We start from the raw sequence: 27,515 nt of genomic DNA on the forward strand, positions 1-27,515 counted from the left end.
ATCAGGAGTGGCTTTCCACCCTGCCCAACCGTTCAAATATTGACTAGGTGCTATGACACACATCAGAAACCCAGCCAGAGAAAGGGAGAGAGTAGGGATGTGTACATGGCCCAGAGTTTAAGGCCACCTCAGCATTCTGCTGGTCCACCATCCATCCACACGTTTCATACCAAGGCTGCCTCATTGTGGACGTCAATTTGTCAAGTCTTTGGTTGATCTTAGTGGTCATCAAAGCACTTTGAGCTGCAATTCTTGTATGAAATGTGCTATATAAATAAAGTCTTATTTTTATTATTATTATTATATTATCATTGGAAGACTGCATGAGGGTAGTTCTGTGTCAGGGGCCTCACTCATTAACCACCTTTAGTGGGTTCCTTTGAGAATGGTTGGGCAGTTTGTTCAGTAGAGACAGGGGGAGGAGCTCATGCTAAAACATTACAATTACTGTTGGCAAACAGCCAACCCATGCAACAGACAGTTACTGTATGATATGTGTCAATAAGGAACTTTTTCCAAAATTGTTCCTACCTAAAGTTCCTGTCTGATAACAATATTTTCTTATGCCTCCGTGCTCTACAGATATATTAGTAAGATATTGCTTAAAAAAGGATAAAGATAAATCAAGAATGTTTATTAAATTAGATTTATACAAAACATTTGGAAAAAATTCTAATGGGAATTGAGCAGATCTGTATGTGAGACAGCCGTAGAGAGGGACTGGTGATTCTTGCTCTAGATAAGTTGTTAGAGAGGCCCTGGTAGAGTCCAGAACAAAGCTTTCATTGATCTCAGGCTGGTCACACAATCCCCTGCTCAGATGAACTGGTGTGGGAGGAGGAGGAGGAGGTGGAAGGGGGAGGCAGGTGGAGGTGTCTTGGCAGAAGGCTATTGTGTATGCTTTTATTTAGTGCATATTTGACCATTTACTACCTTGTCATGGTGACCCTGTAATGTGGTTCAATCGCCTACTCAATCCAGCAGAATGCTATAGATGTAATTAATATGCAAGCAGTACAACATAGCCAGCACAGTCCCATGATGTGCATGACATTATGTGCAAGTCTTATTAAATATAGCAGTATACATCAAATATGTAATCACAAAACGAAGCATCCAGATCTCCTAATCTCCATCAAATCCCTGTACCTTACATAAGGACATTCAAGTCATTCATAAAGACTATATCTCACAGATCTGACTTGAACCAATCAAAAGTAGACCAGTCATTCCAGTGTCAAATCAGATTCCTGAACTATATGCTGACTTGTCCTTGGAACTGAGCCAAAAATTCTAATTTGATAGATGTCCAGAGGTGTTCTGTCTCTGCAAAACCTGTCTGTTTGACAACCACACTGTCATTTCATGGTGGAATATGAAATACGTCAATAAGATGAATTACTTTCTTAAAAGAATCGCTGTCAAAGAAAACAATGGCAGCATTCCAAGATTCAGAATGTGGAGTTGTAGAACTGGCCTTTGGGACATTCCAGCAGGGGAGTGAGAGGGGGTGTGTTCACCTGGTGTGCAGGTGTATAAATGCATTTGAGGTGAGAGCAGAGTGACACAGCAGGTCCCACAGCAGCAGCAGACGGAGCCCACACAAAGGTACCAGTGATACCAGGTAAGAGATCTGGCCTGTCGTCAAAGACCTCCTTTTTTCTCTCCATCAGCAGTCTTTCTTCACTCTCTGATATCTCCTAATCTTATCCTTTATGGAGAAGGCAGCTGTAATCGCTCCAGGACCTCTTCAGTGCTGCTCACAAATGCTTATAATCATGTGAAATCCTACATAGGACACAATCCTTCATTCATCCATTCTGAGACTGTAATGTGACAACCCTGCAGCGCTTGTGTGCTTCCAGAGAGAGCTAGCAAGCATGATCAAAGGACTGTTGTCAGTACTGTTGGTCCTCGTGGCCGTCTCCTCTTCTCTGGGAAAGCCGGAGAAGAACATCGCCAAGAGAGGAAAAAGGATCCCCCAGACTCTGTCCAGAGGTACAACACTTCTCTCCTCCATTCTTCTCATTACAAATGCTAAACTTCTCAGGCAGCTCAAAATGATTAACCTGGCTGAGGAGTGGACTAGATGGACGAGGTATTTGGAGGGTTTCTTGTCGCCTGGAAACCTGGTGTTTTTAACATTTGAGAATGTAAAGATTTGACGTCCACTTCCATGTTGTCTGGTGTTTCTGCAGGATGGGGTGACCAGCTCATCTGGGCTCAGACATACGAGGAAGCCCTCTATTGGGCCAGGATGCAGTAAGTCAGTTAATACTTAACATTTGTAAATACGTTTATTATTAACATCTTGAAATGTTAATAAGTTATATTTGTTAGATAAGGAAACTAAATGTAAAATAAAAACGGACTGCCCAATTGTCTCTATAGGAACAAGCCTCTCATGGTCATCTTTCATCTAGAGGACTGCCCCCACAGTCTCGGTAAGGCTCCACATCCAGCCAATAGACTGTCTCTACCGTTGGGGAAAAGTTTCAGATTTGTCACAAAAAATTTAAGGATTTCTGTTTCCCTGCAGTAATCATATCCTGAATACTGAAGTTCTGTTGATCTTGTTGATTGTTCAAACAGTTTGGGAGCGTCATCCAACTTGTTGGAAAGCAAACACACATTTGTTTGCTTAGTTTGTTGTGCGTTGTACTTCCTGGCACTAGGATCGGGGGGGGGCTCTAGTTGAATGGTTCCATCAATGAATGCTTGGTCTCAGGTGTAAATGTCACATTGCTTTCATGTGTCAGCGATGAAGAAATCCTTCGCCGAGGACAAGGACATCCAAAAAGTTGCTGATGAGGACTTCATCGTCCTCAATCTTGTGGTACGTTTACCTTCAGGAGCCACCAACTCAAAAGTGAAATGGTGGACATGACTGAAATGTTTTATCCGAAAGCTATTCATGAGCTGAATTCTTTGTCTTTCATTAAACCCACTGATCAAACTAATTGTTGTCCCTGGTTCTAGTATGAAACCACCGACAAGCATCTCTCCCCAGACGGGCAGTACGTCCCCAGAATCATCTTTGTCGGTGAGTCTGATCTCGAATGCCTCAGGTCATCCACCAATCATGCAAAATACTTTGCCATTTGAATCATGCTGTTCTTATTTTTTTCATCTTGTTCCAGATCCTTCCATGACAGTGAGAGCTGACATCACGGGACGTTACTCCAACCGCATGTATGCCTACGAGCCCTCTGACATCAAGCTCTGTGAGTACCTTAATGCAGGTTGACTGAACAGACAATACTGTCTGACACTGACAGAGCACATACATGCAAACACCTAATTTAGACTCATCTGTCTTGATACAGGAGTGAACAAAATGCTCTTTTGCACCAAATAAAGTTAATTTGCTTTCTCTGTCTGTAGTGCTGGCCAACATGGACAAGGCCAAGAAGCTTCTGAAGACTGAGCTGTAAGCTCGGTGACAAGACTGGCAGCCGATGATGAAAAGATCTCTCGTTCTACAGCCGAAGAGTTAACATCCTGCTGTCATCATAATCATACCAAGCACTGGAGTGAATGAATCTCTACTTTACTGGGAAAAAAACAACACAATTCTTCTCTTGTACTCTGTTACTTCTCGTTTCCTACCTGTATTGTCTTTGTAATGTATTGCCGTACATTTGACATGTCTTTTTAATAAATGTTGTGCTGTTCAATGCCCCCAAAAAGGCCCCAATCTCATTGTCTTTGTAAAAAAAAACTTTCTCAAGGATTGTGTGTGAAGCGAAGAAAAAACCCCACACACGATTGCTGAATCGACCTCCGGCTCACATCCTGGATGGGCGGGACCACAGGAGCTGAAAGACCTTTTCCTGAGTCACAGGGTTGCTATGGTTACAGAACCCCAACCATTGTTCTGTAACGAGTTCCGTGTGCACAGCAGCCGTGGCAGATGCTGGTTGGTCAGGGGTTGAGAGGGGGACACACTTGTGTTGGGCAGGATTGTGTGCCAAATGTTACTCATGAATGCAAATTAAATCATTCTTTTGTGCATCTTATAGTCAGTTCACAAAAGCTCTGGAGATTTCTCCATATGATTCCAGGATTTATACATTACAATGTAGATAAGTGAAGAAATGTATAGAGCCCTCAACTTTAAGAAAGGGTCAAATGTCACACAATTCAGGAATCAATGGCTGTTTTCAAATTAATTAAAAAGGACAGGCAAGAAATTGACATTGTTGCTTTTATTGTGATTTAAAGTACAAAGGCTCAAGTAAATAGTTCACAGAACTGTCCGTGCAGTGGCTGTGGCAAACACAAGCAGAGAATTCATGCAAGAGGCCAAACCCACAGCACACAGTCAAAATGATGCCCTTATGGTTGAAACACCAGTGAGCAAATCTAAAGACGCGCGCACACACACACACAGACACACCTGACTGTAGATAAACTATCACCAGGGCTTCAACAATCAGAAAACGTTTGATATCATTGTTTTTCTCACTTCAGTGGTCCTCAATTTCCCCCACATGTTCTAGTAGTCCATAGTTCCACTGTACAACAGCAGCTTGAGGCTTTGGATTTTTGCATTGACAGAAACACTGACATTTTTTGTGCACAATGTTTTTACAAACAAAACATTATGCAAATCTAGGCAGTAAGGTTCAATACCAGCAAGCAAAACAATATTCATACATAGTAGTAGAGAATATACAGCATACGATTACTGACAAAGAGTCTGCAGTTGAGTATTAAATCAAATATACACATACTTCAACTCATCGGTCCACATGCCAACAAAACCACATTCTTCATCATATGACATTGGCCATATTGATTGAAAACGTAGATTCCTTAAGGGAATATGTCCTTAGAGTGTTTACACACACACACACACACCCTTCACATAGCAGAGGAATAGTCTGTCACGCCTTAAAAACAAGTTGAATGCTTAAAAAACGCACCATGTCTATCCTAACTGCCTTTTTATTTACAAACGTGTCCTCTTGAACATCCAGAAAGTAGGAGGTGACAGTGCAAAGGGACAAGACAAGAGGCTGCTCGCAGTTACAGGAAAGCACTGGGGTTTGAGCGTGGGTCTTTCTGGTTCCTATACCTGTATGTCAGCCACACCCCCAGGATCTGAGAGAGAGATAGATAGATAGATAGATAGATAGATAGATAGATAGATAGATAGATAGATAGATAGAGAGAGAGAGAGAGAGAGAGAGAGAGAGAGAGAGATGCAAGAGTTCACATTATGATTCTGACAAGAAAGCTGACACCTATTTAATCCTGCGCTTTGAAGAGCAGAGCATGTGGGAGTTGTTGATAATGTCATCCTATGGCTGCATTGGCTAAGCTTTGCATTGCAAGGGGTCTTTTTTTCAATTGGAGCTGAATTAGAGAGTGAACTTTCTTCCACGGGACAGGGGCAAAGAGAGAGCAAGAAATAGAGAAATAGCGAGATTAAAAAAGCAAAGATGAGAACAAGACCGAGAGAGATCACCTCAGTGAAGCTGAAGAAGAGGCCGATCCCTCCCACGAAGCGGAGCACCTCCCCAGCATGCTTCTGGATCTTATCACCGCAGGGTGTGCAGGAGTGGTTAGGGAAACACGCCTACAGGGGGCAAAACACACAACCACACACACACACAACCACACACACATCCACACACACACAACCACACACACAACCACACACACACACAACCACACACACAGAATCACAGAATGACTAAACCGGACAAGGTTTACCATCTATGGAGAGGACTGAGACGCAAGGAGGGGATTCTTACAGCATCACAGGTCATGTTGACCTCCACATGTCGGAAGCCGCAGCAGTTAAAATTCTTTTCCACATCTCCCTGCGTGGCTTGAGAATTGTTCCATCCCACCTCCAGCAGATGCTCCTGCCAAACAAGGCCCACCACACACCATCAAACACACTACTACCCCTGTATCACAATATAACCAGACCATTTTTATTCTAAAATTCCCTCACCCCAATGCTGAATGCAAAGTCCTGCCTAAATAAGTCAGTGATTTTGACTCAATGGCAGAGAGCTTCTAAATATACTTTCTCATGCTGGGGGTTTAGTAAACAGACCAGACTGCGGCAGACCCGCCTAAGAGACAAGTGAAAAGCCTCTCTGGTCTGTCACAGGCTCTTTAGAGTGGCCACAAACAACCCACATTTCATTAGAGACACCTAGAGAGCTACAACAGGAAGTGAAAGCTGGGAGGAAAGCTGTTTCTTTAGTGTAATTACTGGTAAGTTTGATTCAAGTTTTTACATTTACATTTAGTAGTAACATTTAACATTCCCCCCAAGGCAAGTAGGGTGAAGTGCCTTGCCCAAGAACACTACGTCCTGTGGCGCGGCCGGGAATTGAACCAGCCACCTTCTGATTACTAGCCCGATTCCCATCCTCTCAGCCATCTGACTTCTTGACTCCCTCAGAAAGTGAGTGTATCACACCTATGGTCGTATGCAAAAGTTTGGGCACCCCTGATAATCAACGTTACTTTCATTTATAAATTGTTAGGTGTTTGGATCAGGAACTTCTTTGTCATATATATATATATATATATATAATACTTCATGGACTCAGTGATATTTTAGCAGTGAAATAAGGTTTATTTGATCAACAGAAAATATGCCATTTGCCTCATAAGAGAATTAAATAGGTGCATAAATTTGGGCACCCCAACAGAAAAATCACATTCATATTTACTAGAGCCTCCTTTTGCAAAATTACAGCCTCTAGAAGATTCTTATAGCCTCTGATGAGTGTCTGGATTCTGGATGAAGGTATTTTGGACCATTCTTCCTTGCAATACATCTCCAATTCAGTAAGGTTTGATGGGCGCCTAGCATGGATAGCCCGTTTCAAGTCACCCCATAGATTTTCAATTATATTCAAGTCTGGGGACTGGGATGGCCATTCCAGAACATTGTAGTTGTTCCTCTGCATAAATGCCTTGGTGGATTTGGAGCAAAGTTTCGGGTTATTGTCCTACTGGATCACCCAACTCCGCCGTAACTTCAGCTTTGTTACAGATTCTTGAACATTATTGTCAAGAATTTGCTGATACCGAGTGAATTCATGCGCACCTCAACTTTAACTAGATTCCCAGTTCCTGCACTAGCCACACAGCCCCACAGCATGATGGACCCCCACCACATTTTACTGTGGACAGCAAGTGTTTTTCTAGGAATGCTGTGTTCTTTTGCCTCCATGCGTAACACCTCTTGTTGTGACCAAATAGCTCTATCTTTGTCTAATCAGTCCACAGCACTTTGTTACAAAATGAGCGTGGCTTGTTCAAATTTAGTTTGGCAAACCTCAAGCAAGCCTGTTAGTGGCTTGTGTGCAGAAAAGGCTTCTTCTGCATCACTCTCCCATACAGCTGTTCTCTGTGCAATGTGCGCTGAATGCAATGCACATTGACACCATCTGCTGCCAGATGACTTTGCGGGTCTTTGGAGGTGGTCTGAGGGTTGTCCTTGACCATTCTGACCATTCTTCGCCTTTGCCTCTTTGTTATTTTCCCGGCCTGCCACTTCTGGCCTTAACAAGAACTGTGCCTGTTGCTTTAATAACATTCCTCACAGTGGAAACTGATAGCCGAAATCTACGGGATAACCTTTTGTAGCTTTCCTCTAAACCATACTGCTGAACAATCATTGTTTTTAGATCATTCAATAACTGGTTTGATGTCCCCATTTTGCCATTGTTCAGAGGAGAATCAAAAAGAAGCACAACTTGCAATTGGTTACCTTAAATACCTTTTCTAATGCTTGGATGCACCTTTCTATGGAATTGAAGGCTTAACGAGTTAATAGGACTAATTATGTGTTGCAGTTAATCAGCATTTAGTAGGTAGAGGTATTCAAATCAACAAAATAATTAGGGTGCCCAAACCTTTTCACATTTGTTTTAATTCCACACAACTAAATACTGCTACACTAAATATCTTTGTCTGTAAAACACCCCAGCACTCAGTCTTAACTAGAAAATGAATATTACACCACTGTGATCTTTTTTTTGGTGAAGACAGAGTAAATTATCATGCAGCCTCAGAGGGATGTCTAAACTTTTGCATACGACTGTAGTTTTTAGCAGGGATGTAGTGTAGCAATTTTAGCTTCTGATGTCCTGTGAGGGTGCTGTTGGTTCCTACCTGCTGGTCTTTGTTGATAGCCAGACAGGCACTGGAGACGGAGAATTGGACGATGAAAACCATGAACAGTATGATCATGTACTGCGCTCCACTGTGAAGGAATAACAGACCAAGGGGCACATCCAGTACATCCTCAATGACAGTACAGAAGAAAGAAAAAAAACGAATTTTTAGACCAGCTCTTAGTACATGGGCTTTTCCCAAATAGAAATATACCAGGGCTGGATAATAAATAAATGGATAATGTGGAATATTTCAGACTGAACGCATAAGGGTTAATTATGTCTGTGTTGTATTGTGTCAGGGTCCTTGGGAACATAACGATCAGCAGTATCTGCTAAGCCTGAATACAGAGTGAAACAGGATGCTCGGCTCCCAGATCTTGTTGCTTATATGCATGCATGAATGGACAAGCAACGTGGATTTTCCAAAACATTCAGTTAAGAGTGCCGCCAGGAAAACAATCTCTATTCACACTCATTTCACTTTTGTTTTTTTTGAAAGGCAAAGGTAATTCATTATAGTTCCTGGAGGAATTGTTTGGCCAACCATCCATCCATTCTTTCTTTGTGATCAACCAACAACTAAAAATCATCATACAACCAGCCAAGTATGACTAACTGTGTAACATGGACCTGTATGAGGATCTCAACCTGTGTGAGGTTATTACCATGCAGCGGGTCAGAGCCCACTGACGGTCACACACACAGGCTTGGGGAAGGATACGAAGAAAAGGAGGACCTGGTGGTGCTTCATGGCTCCGATGAGCCCGGCCAGGGCCACGAAGAAAAGGAAGACCCCCACTCCGATGACTCCCCCCACCACCTGGAAACTAGACACCAGGCCAAACCACTTCCCCCACGCTGCGATGCCAATCATCAGAAGACTCACCATCTGAGAGAGAGAGGTAAGGGTGAAGAAGAATTTGGTGAGAGGCCCCTGGACTAGCTATCCATTGGCAGCCACACAGATCAAGCCTATTACAAGATGCAAGAATGTTGCCCTTCTCCTCCCTTTATGAGTAAGTGAGCATTGTCACATGACATAAAAACATGGATGGCCTATCCTTGGTTTTGAGAATCACATTACTGGCAGCTTGAAAACTTTTACCCAATGTTGTTTTTGCAGACCTAAATATAGTATTAAATCAGATATTTCTAAGTACGATATAATGTCCTCTATTTATGTTTTAGGAGAACTTTTTCTGTTTAAGCATATTATTCTTTTACTACCTCTCCATTATGTCAGAAGGCTTTTCTTCCAAAGTAACAACGGTGTGACTTTAAGCGGACGTTGACCACACACTATCAGATACGCGATATGGCACGCAATAAAATAAAAACGTGAAGCAATGGGTTTAACCGGGTTCTATGTAGCACATAAGCCCCGGGTAACTACGTTTATAACTTATGAAACCATCAAAACAAACAAAAGTCAGAAAACATGGTCACTGGAATACAACTTATGACCCCTCTGTTATGTGTTCGAGAATTCTCATTTGGCAGCTTGTATCTAGGTCACCTTTTCGTCATCAAGTCTGTTCAGAGAGGCATTTTGGTAGTGGGCAGTCTAGGGCGTGAAGAAAAGCGCAATATTGTTCTGGGGTTGCCAGAGACAAAGCTTCACAATTTGTTGAATAATTTTGCATTTAGTAAGTAACCCACTTGATGGCACATATCAGGAATGGAAGCCATTAACAATGACAGGATGTACCAGGGATAAATTTGAGAAAGAAGGGAAAAGGAAACGTCAAGGGAAGACAGAATTTTTTTTTCAGTACATGTATAATATTTTTACGAGCTGAGGTTGCAATTGTGTATCCATGTAGCCTACACGCAGACCTAATTCCAGACAATGCATCATCCTGAATAATTGATAAAAGCTGAGCTGTGCCGACCCGGTGAATTGTTGACAATTGTGCAACAATGTTTTCTAACCAAACATAACAAAAAATAACAGGGAAGAAACATAAAGCTTACGCCCAAAAGCAGTTAGTATGATCCATATGGTAGCCTACATTCTGACCACACTCACCACATAGAGGATGTTGAGCGCGCAGAGAGAATGTTTGGAGCAGGTGAAACCGGCGCAGCCCATTTTGGCGTATTCTGATGACTCGAAAATATGAAAATAAGATCAAAAATCTCCTTATAACGATCACTGATATACCATCGATTCACCCTGAAGTCATAAATAAGGATTTCCCACTATAAAGGCTGATCATCTAATTGCATGTCTAACTGGGAGGGCGCTGGCAAACATATGACTAGCAGGGGAGGGCTCTCCGAAGATACTAGTCCTCTGATTGGCGAAAGCAGAATGTATGTCATTTGTATGCAAATCATTGCGGGAGACGCTGGCAGTTGGGTGGATGAGAGCTGAGCGCCGTCCGCTTAAATTACGTCAGAAATTCATCGTTCCATCAGTCGTCGGATGGCCTAAACTTACTTATCATATAAAATAGTCTACGTAACTCTCTAGTCTAAGTACAGTCACTCATTGTATAACCGTGTGACAATTCGAGTTGTCAAGTTTCATATGCTTAATCGTCTAGTGTGAGTTACTCCTCTCTGTATTCAACTTGAAACTGATGTCAGCATGAATGGCACAAGGCCTCACTGACGTGCATGTATTCGTCAGCATACTGAAACTAAAGCACTGGCTCCACTGGACATACTGTAAGTGACCACGTCCACAGGTGAAACTGTTTTCAATTTCCTACAGTTGTTGATGTATTACCTGATGCGGGAATTGAACCTTTGAATATACGGCATGACTCAAGGCCATTAAAAGCTGTTTCCATGACCATGTGCAGAGGTCACAGGAGCAGCCAAGCATTCCTCTTTATCTTTGCAGACATGTTCAAGGTGAAGTACCATAATGATTGTTTGGACTTAGGCTACTTACTTTCCAGGTAATTTTCTGGTTGAGTTACTCAACTACAAAACGTGTGTGAAGTTGTTTTGTATTCTGGTTTCAAATCAGACAATGCAAAATAATACATACAAAATACTTTATTCATAAAAAGATCAAAGCATTGCCAAGTTCCATATATGCGAGTTTCATAAATCAAATTTCAAAATCTACAGCACATTATGAGGTCCTTATCGCTAAACCTGAACAACATTGTTAAAGGGAGTTTTTCTTATGCCAGAGTGCGTGACCATGTGGAAAGGATGACATGTCTTCTTTTGCTGAGGTGTCAAGTGGTATATGCCCTGGTGATTTGCTTGGCTACCTAAGGCCTGTGGTCTAGGCCCAAGAGGACTGGCGTGGCTGGACGCTAAATGCAAAGGGGAGACTACAGGGGCTGGGACACAGGACACTGGCCACAGGATGTAAAGAGTGACTCTGTCCAGTGGTTAATCCTCCTCTCCCTCAGACTCAGACTCTGTGGGGGGAAACAATGACATCAAGACTCATTAGCGGCCTCTAGTGGTCGAAATAACCGTTTTCGCGTCTCATGTTTATGCTCGTGTTGAACAGTTGTACGTCTGACATTCAGTTACCTTCTTCAGCGTTCTGCAGCCACTCGACAAACTTCTTCATCTGTTCCAGAAAGACACTCTTTCCTTTGGTAGAGTGTCCATCTTTGTACCACCTCATGATGGCCTCCTCGCTCAGTACGTCAGCTGTGGGGGGGGGGGGGGGGGTGACAATCCAGGAGAGGCACACAGAGCATCACATACCCACTCCAAGTCACAGTAGGGAGGGGAAACAAAAAACAAAGAAAGAACCCCCCCCCCTTCCCCCTCCTCCCCCCAATGTACCTGAACCTAAAAGAGCCCATTATCACACCAGGATGGGATTATTTGGGGAAACCCACCTTTATAGAAAAGCATCACAATCTTGCAGAAGGACTTCATGAAGTGGATGTTGTCGTAGCAGTATTCCTGGATCTTCAGCAGGAGGACCAGCTCTGTCTGGCCCTGGGTGCTGAACACAGCCAGCAGAGGGGCATAGTACTACAGAGAGAGAGGGAGAGAGAAGGGGTGAGAGAGGTAGAGGGAGAGAGAGTGGAGGAGAGAGAGACAGAGAGTGTGAGAGATAGGACACAGTCAAGGGTTATAAAAAAAAATCACTATTAAGGACAGTAATACAGTAGACCAGCATTGCTACAGCACTGCAACATGTTTGCCAGTTGCTGGAAACACCTTATTTGTGGTCCAGTACAGTTAGGATAGTGGTGGATGGAGGTGCTGTTTCTGCATGTGGTGGAGGTGGTGTAGCTGTACCTTGAGGTGTTTGAGAGCCTGCTCAGTGACCAGCTCCTCCTTCTTGTTCCACTCCATAGCGTTCATGAGGCACGTCCACAACAGACCAATCACAGCCTGCTCCTGAAGTTCATTCTTCTTCATCTCCTCCTTTACATATACCACCATCTACCACAAAATGGAGAAACACACAAGATAAAGTGTGCACGTACAGTACATACACACACTTTTTTTGGTTACAAATACCAGAAAAATTGACTGAAGTTCTGAAACAAAGTATTTGTACAGGTAAACTGTTGTACATCTTTAGCCATCTAGATGAGCTACATGGCGCCTGTTTCACACATACAGTACATAACGCTAATCAACGGTACATCACAACCACCCTCCCTGCTGAGAAAGATGTGCTATCTCCACCCTCCCTGCTGAGAGAGACGTGCTATCTCCACCCTCCCTGCTGAGAGAGACGTGCTATCTCCACCCTCCCTGCTGAGAGAGACGTGCTATCTCCACCCTCCCTGCTGAGAGAGACGTGCTATCTCCACCCTCCCTGCTGAGAGAGACGTGCTATCTCCACCCTCCCTGCTGAGAGAGACGTGCTACCTCCACCCTCCCTGCTGAGAGAGACGTGCTATCTCTGCCTTCCCTGCTGAGAAAGACGTGCTATCTCCACCCTTCCTGCTGAGAGAGACGTGCTATCTCCACCCTCCCTGCTGAGAGAGACGTGCTATCTCCACCCTCCCTGCTGAGAGAGACGTGCTACCTCCACCCTCCCTGCTGAGAGAGACGTGCAATCTCCGCCTTCCCTGCTGAGAGAGACGTGCTATCTCCACCCTCCCTGCTGAGAGAGACGTGCTATCTCCACCCTCCCTGCTGAGAGAGACGTGCTATCTCCACCCTCCCTGCAGAGAGAGACGTGCTACCTCTCGGATGGGGCACTCCTGAGACAGGCGCTCTTGCAGCTCTTTCTGAAGCTCCTTGCGTGTTCCCAGGCTCTGCTGGACACGCAGGAAGTCTGATAACTCCTTCAGCCCCGCTTCGTTGAAGTACACAGAGAAATGCTCCACGTTCTGCTTGTTGACAGGAAATAACTCCTGGAACGATCAGATTGATAACCCATAAACATAACTAGGAGGAGGTAATTTATAGACAAATGGAAACATTTACAAAATATCGACATTCTAAGTTAATAAAGAAAACTGATGTAGTTATTGAGCTGCAGCTCTGGTATAAAAGCGACTATTTGGACAAAATAAGCAATGAGCAAGACAACAAACGAACCCTCCCGTCTCTTCTTCATAATCATCAGTGCATGTATGACAACACAAGTCTTGACAAGTGAACACCATCTCCATGGAGACAGTCTCCCGACACCAACACTCAGAGTGTTCCGGAGAGAATAAAATAACATGTTATGCTTCCTTAATCCTCACCAGCAGTCTTTTATCGAGGCTGGCCTTTCTCAGGGCAGAAGTAACTGAATTGGCATCTTTCTCGGCTATCCAAGCCTTAAACATCTTTACTGCAAAGGATGCAGAGATGCCTGCAAAGTACAGTTCAAATGAGTGTTATATAGCTCATTGCATGTACAACAATACATTTATACACACAAAACTCCACGACCACACACATGCACCACTTCACACACCAACATACCCCGTCCACACAGAGAAACAATCACACACACACACACACGTACACACACACGTACACACCTTCCTTGACAACATTGTCACTGAAGAGGCTGGTGAGGATAGGGGGGGGCAGTGTTCCGTTAGCCAGGAGGATGCCAGTCAGCATGGCCAGCTTGGTCTGCTCAGACTCACTGAAGGCTTTCAGGAAGAGCAACAGCTGCAACAGGAAGTGACACGAGACAGGATGATGAGGTCCTCTGACATCAAGACAATCAATGAGGTGAGAAACATGACATCACGGCATTTTACCTTTTTGATCTCCTCTTCGAAGCCCTTCTCTAGGTATTTGTATCTCCTGATGAGCTTATTAAAAACCTAAGAGAGAGAGAGAGAATAATGGTAAATCCTAGAGGATGTGGACAGGGTGAATTATATGTACCCCCCCCCCCCTTGTATTGGTATAATCCATGGCCTTAAAGTCTAAGTGCCAATATGGAGCACTTCATGTGTATAAATGGGGGGGAGGGGTTGCTGAAACATACCTGAGCATAGCGTTTGAGGGCAGAGTGATTTTCTTCGATAGTGAACACGCAGTGTGCCGTCACCTTGGTCTTATCACCCTCATCGATGCGCGTCCCTCCAGGAGCTGATTCAGGGAAAGCAGGGTCAAAGGTCAAAGACTTCAATTCTGTTGAACCTTTGATTCCACAGCTCAGAATATCCTACTATACTAGATATCCACAAGTCACAACAATGGGCAGGGCCTTAAACTGATATTGAATACATGCATTCGGACACAAAAATGTAATAAAACCATGCTTTACTACCTCATCTAATGATGCCAACAACACCGAAACTATTTTTGGTTAACTTAAATTGTGGTTAACTGGGTTGCACTGGCTAGGATCCCTGTGTAACCACAATAGACTAAGAGCTTAGTGGGGATGTTTCTGCCCTTGGCCCCATCACTGCTTGATGTACGGTAATCAGTCTTTAATGAGATTACACAACATTACCGCAATGCCTAACAGCCCCATCCACTTCTGTTGGGAAACTCCCTGACAAATGTCTGATCCCAATAACTTATATTACTCCCCTCTCCTTCTTGATCTCCCCTCCCCTCTTCTCTCTTTTGGCTATATATACATTAATACAGCATTGATCTGGTTGTTGTGTCCTGCGACTTTTCATGCTGCCAATGACATTTAATCTCCTCCTGTAGATTAATGACAACAGGAGAGCTTACAAACCTGCTGCCTGCCTGCCTGCCTGCCAGGGAGAATACCTCTCCATTGTTGACCTGTTGTACTGTCATTTTTGTACAGGTTTATAGTCCTGTTAAAAGGATTTGAATTAAAACGTAATACCCTGTGTGATGTTGTTATGTTGTTCTGGAAAATAATCACATCACATCTGATGCGATTCCATTGTCGCATCAGATACGACAATGGAACTCGATTGTCTTAAACAATCTACGCACTCATTGTCAGAGTAACAGGATTCAAGAGGCTGGTTTCCTTTGTGTCCACACCTTGTGGTACTGTGCCCCTCATATGGAGCGGGAGTAAACCTTTTAGCTCTAATTGGTTTGACAGAGAGTGCTTCATCCTAGATTCAGACCTGGAAGTACAATGAACTCATTGGAGACAGATTAAAGGGACAGGATGGAAATGAGTGTGTGTATTGTGGGATCATGTGTGTTAATGTCCTCTTGGTGTGTGGGGTGCAAGCAAGCGTGAGTGTGTGTGTGATGTGCGGTCCTGTGTGTATGTGTACGAGTCTGTCTGAGCGTGTGTGCATATGTAATTGTGGGTTTATGTGTGTTAATGTAATTGCCTGTGTGTGTGTGTGTGTGTGAGTGTGTGTGTGTGTGTGTGTCAGTGTGAGTGTGTGTGTGTGTTGGGCAGTGACAGCATGTGTGGATCAAGGTATATAAACAAAAAAAGAGTGGAAAGCCAGACTGATTAAGAACATCTAGCAGCTTAGGCCTACAGGTCACTGAAGTTCAAAAGCTTACAGCGTACTAACACACTGAGCTTAGCTACAAACATAATACCTTGTGCAATGCCTCAAACTCCACTACGTTTCCCACAATTACTGTTCTGTACTACCCTTGTACCCTGATGTTATAGTATATTTGATTATTAAAGTCCAGCTCCTTCTCCAATGTTCAAGCTTGTACATGAGAAATCCGATTCAATGTGGAACATTTAAAGAGTAAAATTTATTGTCAAAGTGTGTAAAACGTTGCTCTGGTGACCCTCAAGGAGCCACACAGATTTCGGAGCTTTGCACGGACAGAAGCAGACACACTCCAAGAGAGAGTGTCTGTAATGGGTGATGAGGAGAGGATCTCTTTGATCATGGGGCATTACTGTGTTAATCTGACAAAGCCAGCAGTGATCACTTTGTCCTTGCCTGGGCGAGCGAGCACAGCCCTGCACCCAGCTGGTCACTCGTCCACTGTTGCCGTCGGCACGCGCTCCTCTCTTTGTCGCCTAGCTACTTGGATCCTGGGGGCTTGCTGTTTAATTGTAACTTCTAACTACATGCTCTTATTGTTCTTCCCTTTGGGATGTATTTAGTTTAACAATGTATGCTTCATGTTTGGCTAACCGCAATGTTTGGGGCTATCTCGTTGTTATGATCAGTGACCTATGCACCTTTGTAAAACTCTCTCTTGGAAGTCGCTTTGGATAAAAGCGTCTGCTAAATGCATAAATGTAATGTAATGTGTTATAATGTGATGTTATGCTAATCTAACCCCCTTCATGAAACGTGTCTAATAAGATATTGTTGACAATCTAACCATACAGGGAGGAATACCACTTAGACTTACACATGACAACAATATTGGTTTGAATTTATTCATGATTGCCACAGATTAAATTTCCCTCTGGTGACAGAGTGCCTCTGTGAAAGGTTTCCTAATGCATCCCAGACACCCAGAACAAACTCACCGAGCATGCTCCCTGTGATGAGGATGTCAAAGAGGGTGTCGGCATAGCGACGGTAATCGAGTCGTGAGCCCGTGACATCGAGGAACTTGGCCAAAGCGTCTAGGTCCCCGCCTGCTTCGTTGAGGCCCAGAACGATCGTGTCTCGGAAAACTGTGGGCTCAAACTTCTCCTTTTCATCTGGGTGGGAAGACAAAGGGAGAGGATTAGGGCGGGGATGTCTACTCAAATCTGTTATTCATAGGTGTTGTCATTCGCAACACAGTTGAGTTGAGTGAGGTCAACTGTAAGCCAGTGTGTGGATGATGTCTATTCTCAGTGTGTGGATGATGTCTATTCTCAGGGTGTGGATGATGTCTATTCTCAGTGTGTGGATGATGTCTATTCTCAGTGTGTGGATGATGTCTATTCTCAGTGTGTGGATGATGTCTATTCTCAGTGTGTGGATGATGTCTATTCTCAGGGTGTTTGCCAGCAGGGATAAAAGTAGCTGATCACACAGACACACAGAGCCAGGTATGGGACGTGTAACTTCTGACCTGAGAAGACCTAACTCCTGGGCAGGGATTGATTTTGGGCTGCCCTGCTTAATCCTGTCTGTGTCTTCACAAACATCTAAATATCATAATTTAGAGGTGGCCACACTGGGAGTGGGGCAGTTTGCACATGCTATGAATATGTCAATAACTACAGCCAGTAAGCAACCTAGGCAGCCAACCAACCAGTTGGTCAATAAACCAGCCTCCCAGCCAGATAACCAGCTAGCCAGCCCCAAAAAACAACCTTCCAACTAGTCGGGCAGCTGGCCAGCAAACCAGCCTGCAAGCAGGGTTTTGTGTAGAGGTTTAGTGTAAGAGCCAGAGAATGTCAACAACAACCTGTTAACACTGCAGGCAGGCCTTGCAACTCAGTCAAGTTTAGGGAAGGGCTTCAAAGTGTTTACTGTATGGGAGTGAGAATATGTGAAGAGTGTGAGGACAGTATGTGCTTGTTGGCTGTTGGAGTATTGAGTAGACAGACCGGCTAATATTGAGAATACCAACACCGGAGGTTGAGAGGGACCTTGTCACTGCCGAAACATTCAACACATTTTGTCTGTGGCAAAAAACATCTTTAGGTTCTAGGGATTTGGTCACTGATAAACTGTCATCAAACAAATCGTCTGCTGTTTATTTACACCTTGTATTACAATTGAAGGAGTATATTACTAAACTTGTTTATAGTAACAAGACTTTGCAAAGAACATTCAGTACCTTTGCAACTTTGCATTGCAACACAACAAAACATTTGTTTCCTTGCCAACGTGTCTGGTAAAGAGCGAGCATGCGGCCACGAACAGCTGTCTGAGGTACTTACCCCTTTTCCTGGTCTTAAACCTCTGGCCTGTAAGCACTGGCTTCTGCTGCTTACCGGTATTCATAAAAGTCCTGAAGAGGAAAACACAATACTTCTTAGCACTAAACACTTTTTCATCATCTAACACACACATGGACAAACACACACAAGGTCCAACCAGCAACCCCTTTTGTGTTTTATATAAAGATATGATTTAATTAGTAATCTTTCTGTTAAGTACATGATATATACAAATGATTTGATACATTTGAATAGTGGTCAAGCAAAGCGTACATGGTTCTATGATAACATATCATATCACCCTAGGCGTTACACTTCCCTAGACTAACCACTGAGGAACACCCTGTAAGCCTCAATGTTCAAGGTCTCCGCCCTTTGCTTACCAGCTGTGAGTTCCTCTTAACACAGTGTCGGCCTGAGTGTAACTGTTGAAGAGTCGTCCTGCTTGCCAACCTTGTGCTCTGTGCTAAATATAGTGAGCTCATACCCACAGTGCAAACTTCAGACTCTCTCCAAGCCCCCCTTACCCATCCCCAAACAAACACACACACACACACACACACACATTCCCCCTTTCACTCTCTTTCTTTCTGTCTCTCTCGCTCTAACTGGGGTAGGACATCTCTTGCCATGGTACATGCACGTCACACACACACAAGAAAAACAACGCACATGCAGTGCATACTTCTTTCCAACAGCTGGTCCAAATCAGAACACTCAATGAGAGGGCAGCCATTTTTGTGGCGGGCAAACTCTTACTTTGGAGAGCCCCAGGCAAACGGTCGGGGAAGGATTACAGCACGTTCTAATCTACGACAACTGAATGGATTCTGTAGTCCACAGATTCCAAGGAAAGCTGTCTGGTTCACCGCGGTCACTTTGGCTTGACAGATACCTCAGCTCTGTTATAGAGATGCTAGAACTTAAAACCAGTGGTTCCTTCAATAACTTTATGTATGTACATGACACACTGATAAACACTTAGAGTATGTAGAAATCTCAGTTTATTCTCTCTCTTTTGAACCGTGTGGGTGGTTTAGTGTTCTCCACTCACACAGATAAGCACTATTATAGGCTCCCACTGACACAGGAGTTTGACAATGTTACAGCTGCAGTAATTAAAAAATGAATACATGATCTGAATTTGCACTATGACAACTTGGAAAATAAACAAACATGTATTTCAAGGAATTTAAATGCGTGTTTGTAAGCCATGTTTCCATCATGTATCACCTGTCCTTGTACACCACAACACTGTGTTATGTGTGTGTGTGTGTGTTACTTTGTTCTATTCATCAGCTGCTGTTCACTGTGTTCTGAGGAGAGGCCCCGAAGGAGCACCAAGGGACCCACTCAGAACCACTTCTTTACCCCAAGGAGAGCAGAGGTAGCTGGGCTAAGCACTAGCGTGCCTACTCTTGGGACCCCATGGATGAATTTCACAGTGGTGTGTGTGTTTGTATTTGTATGTGTGTGTACGTTTGTGTTTGTGTACATGTTTGTGGTTGCGTATATTATTATGTGTTTGTGTGTATGAGTGAACGAGAGAGAGGGATGTAGAAGAAGAGGAAAAGATAGATGAGTTCATGTCAGTTTAAATGTGTGATTTGTGCAGAAATAGTGCAGCTGTTCAGAGATTGGGTTTCATTTTGTTTAATTGTACTTGCACTTTTTGAGTTTCATGTTGTTTAATTGTAACTTGTTTAACTGCATGCTCTTATATGATTCTTCCCTTTGGCACTTATTAGTTTTTTCACAATGTATGCTTCAAGTTTTGGCTGCTTGCAATGTTTGGGGCTACCTCGTTGTTATGATCAGTGACATATGCTCTTTTGTAAAGCTCCCTCTTGGAAGTCACTTTGCATAAAAGCGTCTGCTAAATGCATAAATGTAAATGTAATGCAGAGATCCTATCTTACAGACATTACTGTGTTACCTGAGAGGGGAGTATATGAGGAACAGCTCTTTGTTAATCTCAACACCTCACTGCCACGCACTTCTGCATATTTGACACGTTTCTTCTCCATTTTGAGATTTTATTTAATGGGCAGTTGAATTTTGAATATGTCATGGCCATGCCAAATACATTGTTTGTCACCACAGTCCCCAGTCTATAACACAGTGTGCGGACATAGGTCATGTGCATTATCAAAAAGACTTGTCATGCCCCAGCCCTCCAACCCCCTCCTCCACCCCCCCCCCTCCTCCACCCCCCCCCCCTCCACCTCCCTCCAGGGGTGTGTGGGCTGTATGCCCAGTTGACACCCCATGCCCAAAATAATGTTCTCCTCATTAAATTCCAGGAAGCAAAGCCAACATAGCAGAAAACATTGACCAGAGTGAGAGACAAGCAAACTATTGGAAAGTATCTGAAGTGGTCTGATAGGCTATCTAGGTGCCTCCTCAAGAGGGTGATGACAAGGCCTGGCGAGAGAAGACAGGACGAAGGATTTTCATCCTCACCTCCACACCCTACTATCATGACTGAAGGCTACCACTTCCATGAATTAATGCACGATGAGTCCAACAAAGTTAGATCCTCGAATAAAAGGACAAGGCCTGTACAAGTTGAGCTCGACTAGATCAGTACCAGTTCGGTTGAACAGGCAGCACAAAACTGTCAGCCACATCGAGCCTTTTAAAGCACTGCATTTGGCCGCCGGCAAGACAGGTCCACCGGAACATTACAACCGATTAATTATAGGGAGTAACGGTGGCCTGAAGTGCGCCGCTTTTCTGTAAACACGATCGCAGCATTCCAGGAATGCCCTTGAAAGATTTCACCCAGACAACCTGTCAATTCAAGATATGTGATATAATCTGTACACGTGCATAGATGCTGTGCTTTATCCATTTCCAAAATCCTTTTCTCAGTGTGTTGAAAAGGATGAAAGCAATCCACCCTCCAAATTAATCCTCTTCTGTCCACACTGTGACGAATTAAACAAACATTTCTTCAACTTGTTGTTGAACAATCGCGCACCTGTGGCACTGGTTCTACATCCAAAGATTCTTAATAAGTCTGCTAAAAAAATAACAAAGATACATATCATGACCTAAATTGCAGTCTGTAGAAACGGATAGCCTACAGTCAGCTCTTAATGTTTAGGCTATTGTGTGAGTATAGAACTTATTGCCACTGAATGATCAACAATAGGCACATTTTTATATGACAACAAATATTAAATCTTGTAAGTTTTTATGACATGAAATTGAATTGAGATATAGCAATTCTAATGAATGTTATTAAGATAAAACAGAAAAATTGTGACTTACCTGACTGTGGGTGACTAGCAAGTTTAGTGGTCGACGAGAGGCAAGGAACTCAGATACACATCAACGTACATCGAGTGGCAGTCTGGTAATATGCAGTCCGGCAAAATCCTATGTACCTAAAATAGGGGCGTCCTCAAATAGTGATACAGCAACAAATTCAAATATGCCTCCGCAAACTGATGAATATTAAACTGGCAAATAGTTATTGGTCTTAAACGGAACATTCGCAATACATTAAGACAAATACGGGTTTCTTTCCGTTTTCAGTCAGAGATCAATCTCAGGCACCCCTCTTTACTTCTCTGTGGTGTATTCCTAGGATGGTTTAGCTAACGGTTTAGTGACAGTGTTATAAATTGGTGGAGTCACTTACTCTAGCCCTCAGCCCACACCTGAGTCTTGCAGAGGGTGTAACCTGTCAAGCAACGAGCATCCTCAGCAAGAGATTGTGTACCAGTTTGTCACAAGAATATTGCGGTAAAACAATGGCTACTCCAAAAAAGGGGGATCTTTCATCGGCAGAAAGGGAAATATTACAGGTTATTGCAGCAGGTAAGGAGTAGGTTATTAATATGTTAGATATTACATTACATATTAAAATCTATTAGATATATTTTTAAGAAAACACTTACCTTTCAAACCTTTAAATTATGTAACAACTTTATAACTTTATCCATGTTTTTCTTGATTAAAAATTATGGCATGATAACTGCACCTTGTGTAGTTGTCAATTGGTGTCGTGAGTCTGGTCAAAGTTATTTTGAGTCATTGTAGGTTCTCATTCAGTCATGAATAAAAAGGTTTACTGTCACAACGATGTCGAAACAATGATTATGTAGTATCTATTTCCAGAACCTAATGGATTGAATGTGGAGTGAGGAAATTAAGCCTTTTCCCCTTGGGGATGAATATGATATATTCAGTGTAAAAAGATATATAATTTATATATGCTGTATCAATGTTTTGTGTTGTCCTCTTTTTCATAAAGGTGATGAACAAGAAGTTGCAAGGCTGCTTGGAAACAATGATGTCCGGGTGAACTGTTTGGATGAGGTATGGGAGGGTAGATACTATTATACGAGTCCACAATCTTCCCTGAGGAGGCTGTGGTAGGATTGGGTACCTTTGTTATTTGTTAATAAACAATAAAACGAAAAGAAATATTCCTCAAATCACAAATAATTTATGAATTCAATAGAAACAGTGAAGCTTAAATCGGTTAAGTATCTCCAAAATTGTTCACATCTTCCATTTCAGTTAAACACAAAGAATTGAGCACTGAGAATTGATTGACATTCATGATATTTGTGACAGTGAGTAGAATTATGTTGCTGCTACTTTAGATGTCTTTATACAACTGTGATACGTTGAGGGGGTGGCATAAGCAGCATATGTTAGTCATTGTGATGAAGACATATGGAGAAGACTCTTAAGGGCCGGATGCACTTCTCCATGGTATTGTGTAAGAGCATCATGCCACTAGATGCACCACTCAGACTCCTTCAGGGGCCTTTGTCTCCAGGAGCAGGGGGTGGGTTTAAAACAGCAGTTCATAAGTGTTTCTGGTCTGTCAAGATCAGATGTGACAGCAGACTTTGACATCATTAACAACACAGTAACTGTCAGGTGGATTTATATCATAGCAGGTCTGACATGTTTTTCCACGTTTTCACACATTGTTGTTGCTACGGCAGCACTTAATGCATACATAATTCAGACTGGCACTGTTATCATTTGTGAATGAGATTAGTCAGAGACTCAACTTAAAATCTGATTGACAAAAAAACTAACTCTCATTGCACAAAGCTCTTACCACCAAGAGTCTAATCTCTAACCATCCCTCCCTCTGGTCCCTCTCCTCTCTCTCCTCTCCTCCTCCTCCTATCGTCCTATCCTCCTCTCCTTCTGTCCTCCCTCTCCTTCCTCCCCTGCTCTCCTCTCAGTATGGCATGACTCCTTTAATGCATGCAGCATACAAGGGCAAGGCCGAAATGTGCCGACTGTTGCTGCAGCACGGGGCAGATGTCAACTGCAATGAGCATGATTATGGCTACACCGCACTGATGTTCGCTGGCCTTTCAGGTCAGTCAGTGACACCTTTATGTGGAGTTGACTTCTAACGACATAATTATCCAACAAAACAAGACCCAAAAAGGGAAACTGGGGTCTATGGGCGGGATTTCCCAATTGACGTTTACCCCTGTATGTGTTTCCTGTCTCAACAGGAAATACAGACATCACCACCATGATCCTGGACGCAGGAGCAGAGGCTGACCTGGTCAACTCTGTGGGCCGCACAGCTGCACAGATGGCTGCCTTTGTGGGTGAGAAGTGCACTTTGAGGCCAAGATCTGCCCCTAAAACCCGTATTTGTAACTGCACTTGTGTACTTGTTACCTGTACTTTTTGAAAAACGGCTCATTAACACACCTCATTAAGTTAGCACAGCCCATGACTCCTGCACATGATCTAACTTGTCTGAGGGTTCCTTTATCAGTCCTCCTCTTCCTCTGCTTCCTCAGGCCAGCATGACTGTGTGACAGTGATCAACAACTTCTTCTCGCTGGCAAGGCTGGAGTACTTCACCAGGCCCCAGGGGCTGGAGAGGGAACCCAAACTGCCCCCCAAACTGGCTGGGCCACTCCACAAGATCATCATGACCACCAACCTCAACCCAGTCAAGGTACTGGACTGTTTCGATTCCGATGCCATTGTAACACATCTGATAGGATACAGTCACTATGAAGTTTTGGGAGTTAACAGCTAATCTTTTTTTATGGACAAACAACAGGTGGAGCAAATAATGAACAGATTTAGTTGAATCAATTAGTTGTTTATTATGCTTTATTTGATTCCAAATCGAATGTACTGTAAATCATGTACATATCAATCACAGCTTCTTAAGTGCTTTAATGTTTGTTTGTTTTTATCTGGAAGTTATGATTTTCAGTAGTAAGGCTTCTAGGGATAGGAAAACTCAGTCGCTAGAGAGTTTCTATTGCTACTGCATAGGAGATCAAATTGTATATTATAACGTTTGTTTCTTTAAATTGTTCTCTCAGGGACCAATACATTTTAAGGCAGCTTGGTTGGCAGCAAATGGTTGTCAGTACGTCAAATCCATCAGATTGGATGTACAGTAGAAATGTTGACTGACAACAGGGGGTACACGGCTACTACATGCTGTTAGTGGAACATGAGTCGGAGAATTCATTTCATAGCTGGGCCTGGACAGCCTTGTGCCCTTTAGATTCCATAAGACCCACATGATTGATGTTGGCTCAGACATAGGCCACTGGCACCCTGACTTCTTCGGGATCGTCTATATATATCTGACTGACTGGGTATGTACGCAGGACAGACTGACACTGCACAGAAACATAGCTATTTATTAGAATTCATGAATTGTTTGATTCATTTAAGTATATTCTTCTTTGTATTTTATTCAGCATGTATACAAATACAACTTCTCTATGTTCTTTTAAAGCATGTGTGGCTGATGGTGTGCTAATTTATATTTGTGTAGTTAGTTAGTGTGTTGGCTGGCGGCCAAAATCACAAAAAGCACAGTTGGTAACTGTTTCAAAGGCATCGAAACTGTACTTAAACACCCAAGTCATAATAGCTGGTTTAGCCGCGGTGACGAGTATCAAAAGCTATCATCTGGTCCTGATGTGTATATGAAGGAGAAAGCAATGCATTTGGAAACATTGGAAAATTACAATTTGTTTCACTTAAAATGTTTTGTTTGACTTTGCCCACTTTAAAATGTGAACCATGATGACTACATCTGCTTCCTATCAAAGACACCAAGCTGTACCAGAGCAGAGCAAAGGATAGGTTGTGATATAAACAGTCTACTGCGAACAAGATCTTAGTATGCGTTGAGCATCCTCTCCTCTTTTTTAAACACTTTCTTTCTGCTTTCTGTCACTTACTTACTTACTTTGAGATTTGAATGGCATTTGGGAGGTAACTGGATAGCTCTGTTCTACCTTCTGTAAGTTGTTTCTCTTTGTATTTTTTTTCTCCATCTCCTCTCTCTCCACTTTCTTTCTCTCTCCTATCTCTCTCTCTCTTTCTCTCTCCGCCTTGTCCTCTCTCTCAGATGGTGATGTTAGTGAAAGAGAACCCGTTGCTGGTGGATGTTGGTGCTCTGGAGAAGTGCTACCGTGTCATGGACCTGCTGTGTGAACAGTGTGTCAAGCAACAAGACATGAATGAAGTGCTGGCCATGAAGATGCACTACATCAGCTGCGTTCTGCAGAAATGCCTTGCCTTCCTCCTGGAGCGCGACGACAAGCTGGACGCTCTTGTCAAGAGGTGGGTGGAGCCCGAGGGGGCGGAGTCTGGCTAAAGATTGGGTGACTGGAAGCATGCACATTAGCATGACTGAAATGATGACTTGTAAACATCTATATCTCTCAGATTAGTGTATGTTTCGATTATTGTTATGCCGTTACCATCCCAGAGAACACTCACCAGTACTTTTAAACCAAATTGCTTTAAGGTTGTTACAGTATCTGGAGAAGTACTTACCCTCTTATTCCTTCAATGTTTTATGCTAGCTTGTTGAAAGGGAGGGATTGCGATGGTTTCCCACAGTACCAGGAGAAGTTCATTCGGGAGTGCATCCGAAAGTTTCCATACTGTGAGGCTACTCTTCTTCAACAGCTGGTTAGGAGCATCGCCCCTGTGGAGATTGTAAGTAGACTTCTAGACAACAGGTTTGATGGTGCATGGTTCTGTTCTCTCTGTAGAAACTCTGGCTCTCCACCCTTTACTGCAATTTGTTTGTGTTCTATTTGTTTGCCATTTTAAAGTGGCTACTTTTTGCCCCATCATCCATCAACACTTTTTCTGTTTCCAGGGCAACGACCCAACAGCCTTCTCGGTGCTAACCCAAGCTCTGACGGGCAAGATGGCCTTTGTGGACGCTGACTACTGTGCTACATGTGGGGATAGGGGGGCGGGGAAGCGGTGCTCACTCTGCAAAACGGTAGGACTAAAGATGAGATCTCTCTTTTTCTCTCTCTCTCTTTTTGACCTTCTCTCTGTGCCGAGTTCCCTGTTGAACTCTTCATAGCCACAGACCTCTCCTCCTAGTCAAATATGTCAATCAGGCACAAGTACGTACACAAAACCACATTTTTCAACTCCTACCTAATCCTACCTGCCTTCCAGCTGATTTACTGCAGCCTGTCGTGTCAGAGGCTCCACTGGTTCACCCATAAAAAGATCTGCAGAGCCCTGCAAGCTCAAGAGATGGGCCTTGAGAGAGACACACCCAGGCTGAGAGAACTCAATGGTGACTGCTTCTAATCATCAATAGTGGACAGCTTTGCTTCACTTTACTCTACTCTACTATATTCTGCTCTACTCTGCTTTGGTCTGCTTTACTCTACTATACTCTACTCTGCTTTGGTCTGCTTTACTCTACTATACTCTACTCTGCTCTACTCTTATGTTCTGTTCTCTGATTGTGTAATAGTGGAGGATGAGAACGACCTGGTGAAGGAGACTGCTAACTTCCTCCAGGAGCTCTGTGTGAGAGCAGAGGAGGTCGCGGCCGCCAGCTGCCCCGCTGAGCTACTGGGATGCCCCTCCACCTCCTCTACCACCCCCCCTCCCTCCTCCTCCTCTGCTGCCCCAGGCCCCACCTACTCCCAGGACTGAGAGGGAGGAGTCCTGGCACATTCTTAGCCCCTCCCCTCATCCACATGTGACCTCAAGGCCGTTAGGGATCGATCTTTCGGTTTTACCAACCTATCGGCTGAGCTATGAGGTCTGTGCTACGGCCCCCCCCCCCCCCCCCCCGGAGCCCTCATTGGTTCAATAGTCTAGAGGGACAGCCGGGTGCCACAAACACCCTGTGTGTTTGCACCAATGGTGGAGCGGCATGCTTGCAGAAGAGGAAACAAGTTGGT

At 43.5% G+C, this 27,515-nt stretch overlaps 4 protein-coding genes across 6 annotated transcripts; 2 read left to right on the top strand and 2 right to left on the bottom strand.

Moving 5' to 3' along the window:
• Window positions 1-1,573: 1,573 nt before the first annotated feature.
• Window positions 1,574-4,014, top strand: agr2 (anterior gradient 2). Its single transcript, XM_084695456.1, has 8 exons — window positions 1,574-1,624; window positions 1,866-1,998; window positions 2,199-2,262; window positions 2,392-2,444; window positions 2,760-2,836; window positions 2,980-3,043; window positions 3,141-3,224; window positions 3,385-4,014. Exons 2-8 carry the CDS (start codon window positions 1,881-1,883, stop codon window positions 3,432-3,434), a joined length of 510 nt encoding a protein of 169 aa, XP_084551582.1. The 5' UTR covers window positions 1,574-1,624; window positions 1,866-1,880; the 3' UTR covers window positions 3,435-4,014.
• A 179-nt stretch (window positions 4,015-4,193) lies between these two features.
• tspan13b (tetraspanin 13b) lies at window positions 4,194-10,393 on the bottom strand. The gene is made up of 6 exons (XM_084695513.1): window positions 10,186-10,393; window positions 8,878-9,045; window positions 8,152-8,232; window positions 5,763-5,876; window positions 5,474-5,584; window positions 4,194-5,106 (listed from the first exon to the last, which is right to left on the bottom strand). Exons 1-6 carry the CDS (start codon window positions 10,246-10,248, stop codon window positions 5,032-5,034), a joined length of 612 nt encoding a protein of 203 aa, XP_084551639.1. The 5' UTR covers window positions 10,249-10,393; the 3' UTR covers window positions 4,194-5,031.
• Window positions 10,394-11,150: 757 nt separating this feature from the next.
• On the bottom strand, window positions 11,151-21,658 carry bzw2 (basic leucine zipper and W2 domains 2). 3 transcript variants are annotated; one of them, XM_084696353.1, is made up of 12 exons: window positions 21,589-21,658; window positions 18,313-18,383; window positions 16,960-17,136; window positions 14,542-14,645; window positions 14,309-14,374; window positions 14,081-14,216; window positions 13,799-13,908; window positions 13,289-13,459; window positions 12,387-12,533; window positions 11,978-12,116; window positions 11,661-11,783; window positions 11,151-11,542 (listed from the first exon to the last, which is right to left on the bottom strand). In XM_084696353.1, the coding sequence occupies exons 2-12, from the start codon at window positions 18,374-18,376 to the stop codon at window positions 11,514-11,516; spliced, it is 1,266 nt and encodes a 421-aa protein (XP_084552479.1). In that variant the 5' UTR covers window positions 18,377-18,383; window positions 21,589-21,658; the 3' UTR covers window positions 11,151-11,513. The 3 variants fall into 3 exon arrangements, with proteins under 3 accessions (XP_084552479.1, XP_084552480.1, XP_084552478.1); XM_084696354.1 differs by lacking the exon at window positions 21,589-21,658 and adding an exon at window positions 18,696-19,441; XM_084696352.1 differs by lacking the exon at window positions 21,589-21,658 and having other exon boundaries at window positions 18,313-18,660.
• Window positions 21,659-22,073: 415 nt separating this feature from the next.
• Window positions 22,074-27,310, top strand: LOC146295467 (ankyrin repeat and MYND domain-containing protein 2-like). The gene is made up of 10 exons (XM_084695922.1): window positions 22,074-22,140; window positions 22,577-22,641; window positions 23,532-23,670; window positions 23,814-23,912; window positions 24,111-24,271; window positions 25,697-25,911; window positions 26,157-26,292; window positions 26,459-26,587; window positions 26,773-26,896; window positions 27,080-27,310. The coding sequence occupies exons 1-10, from the start codon at window positions 22,074-22,076 to the stop codon at window positions 27,262-27,264; spliced, it is 1,320 nt and encodes a 439-aa protein (XP_084552048.1). The 3' UTR covers window positions 27,265-27,310.
• The last annotated feature ends 205 nt before the right edge of the window (window positions 27,311-27,515 follow it).

Source organism: Hypomesus nipponensis, chromosome 4, assembly GCF_054491055.1.
Source record: "Hypomesus nipponensis isolate SF chromosome 4, ASM5449105v1, whole genome shotgun sequence".
NCBI classification, from domain to species: domain Eukaryota; kingdom Metazoa; phylum Chordata; class Actinopteri; order Osmeriformes; family Osmeridae; genus Hypomesus; species Hypomesus nipponensis.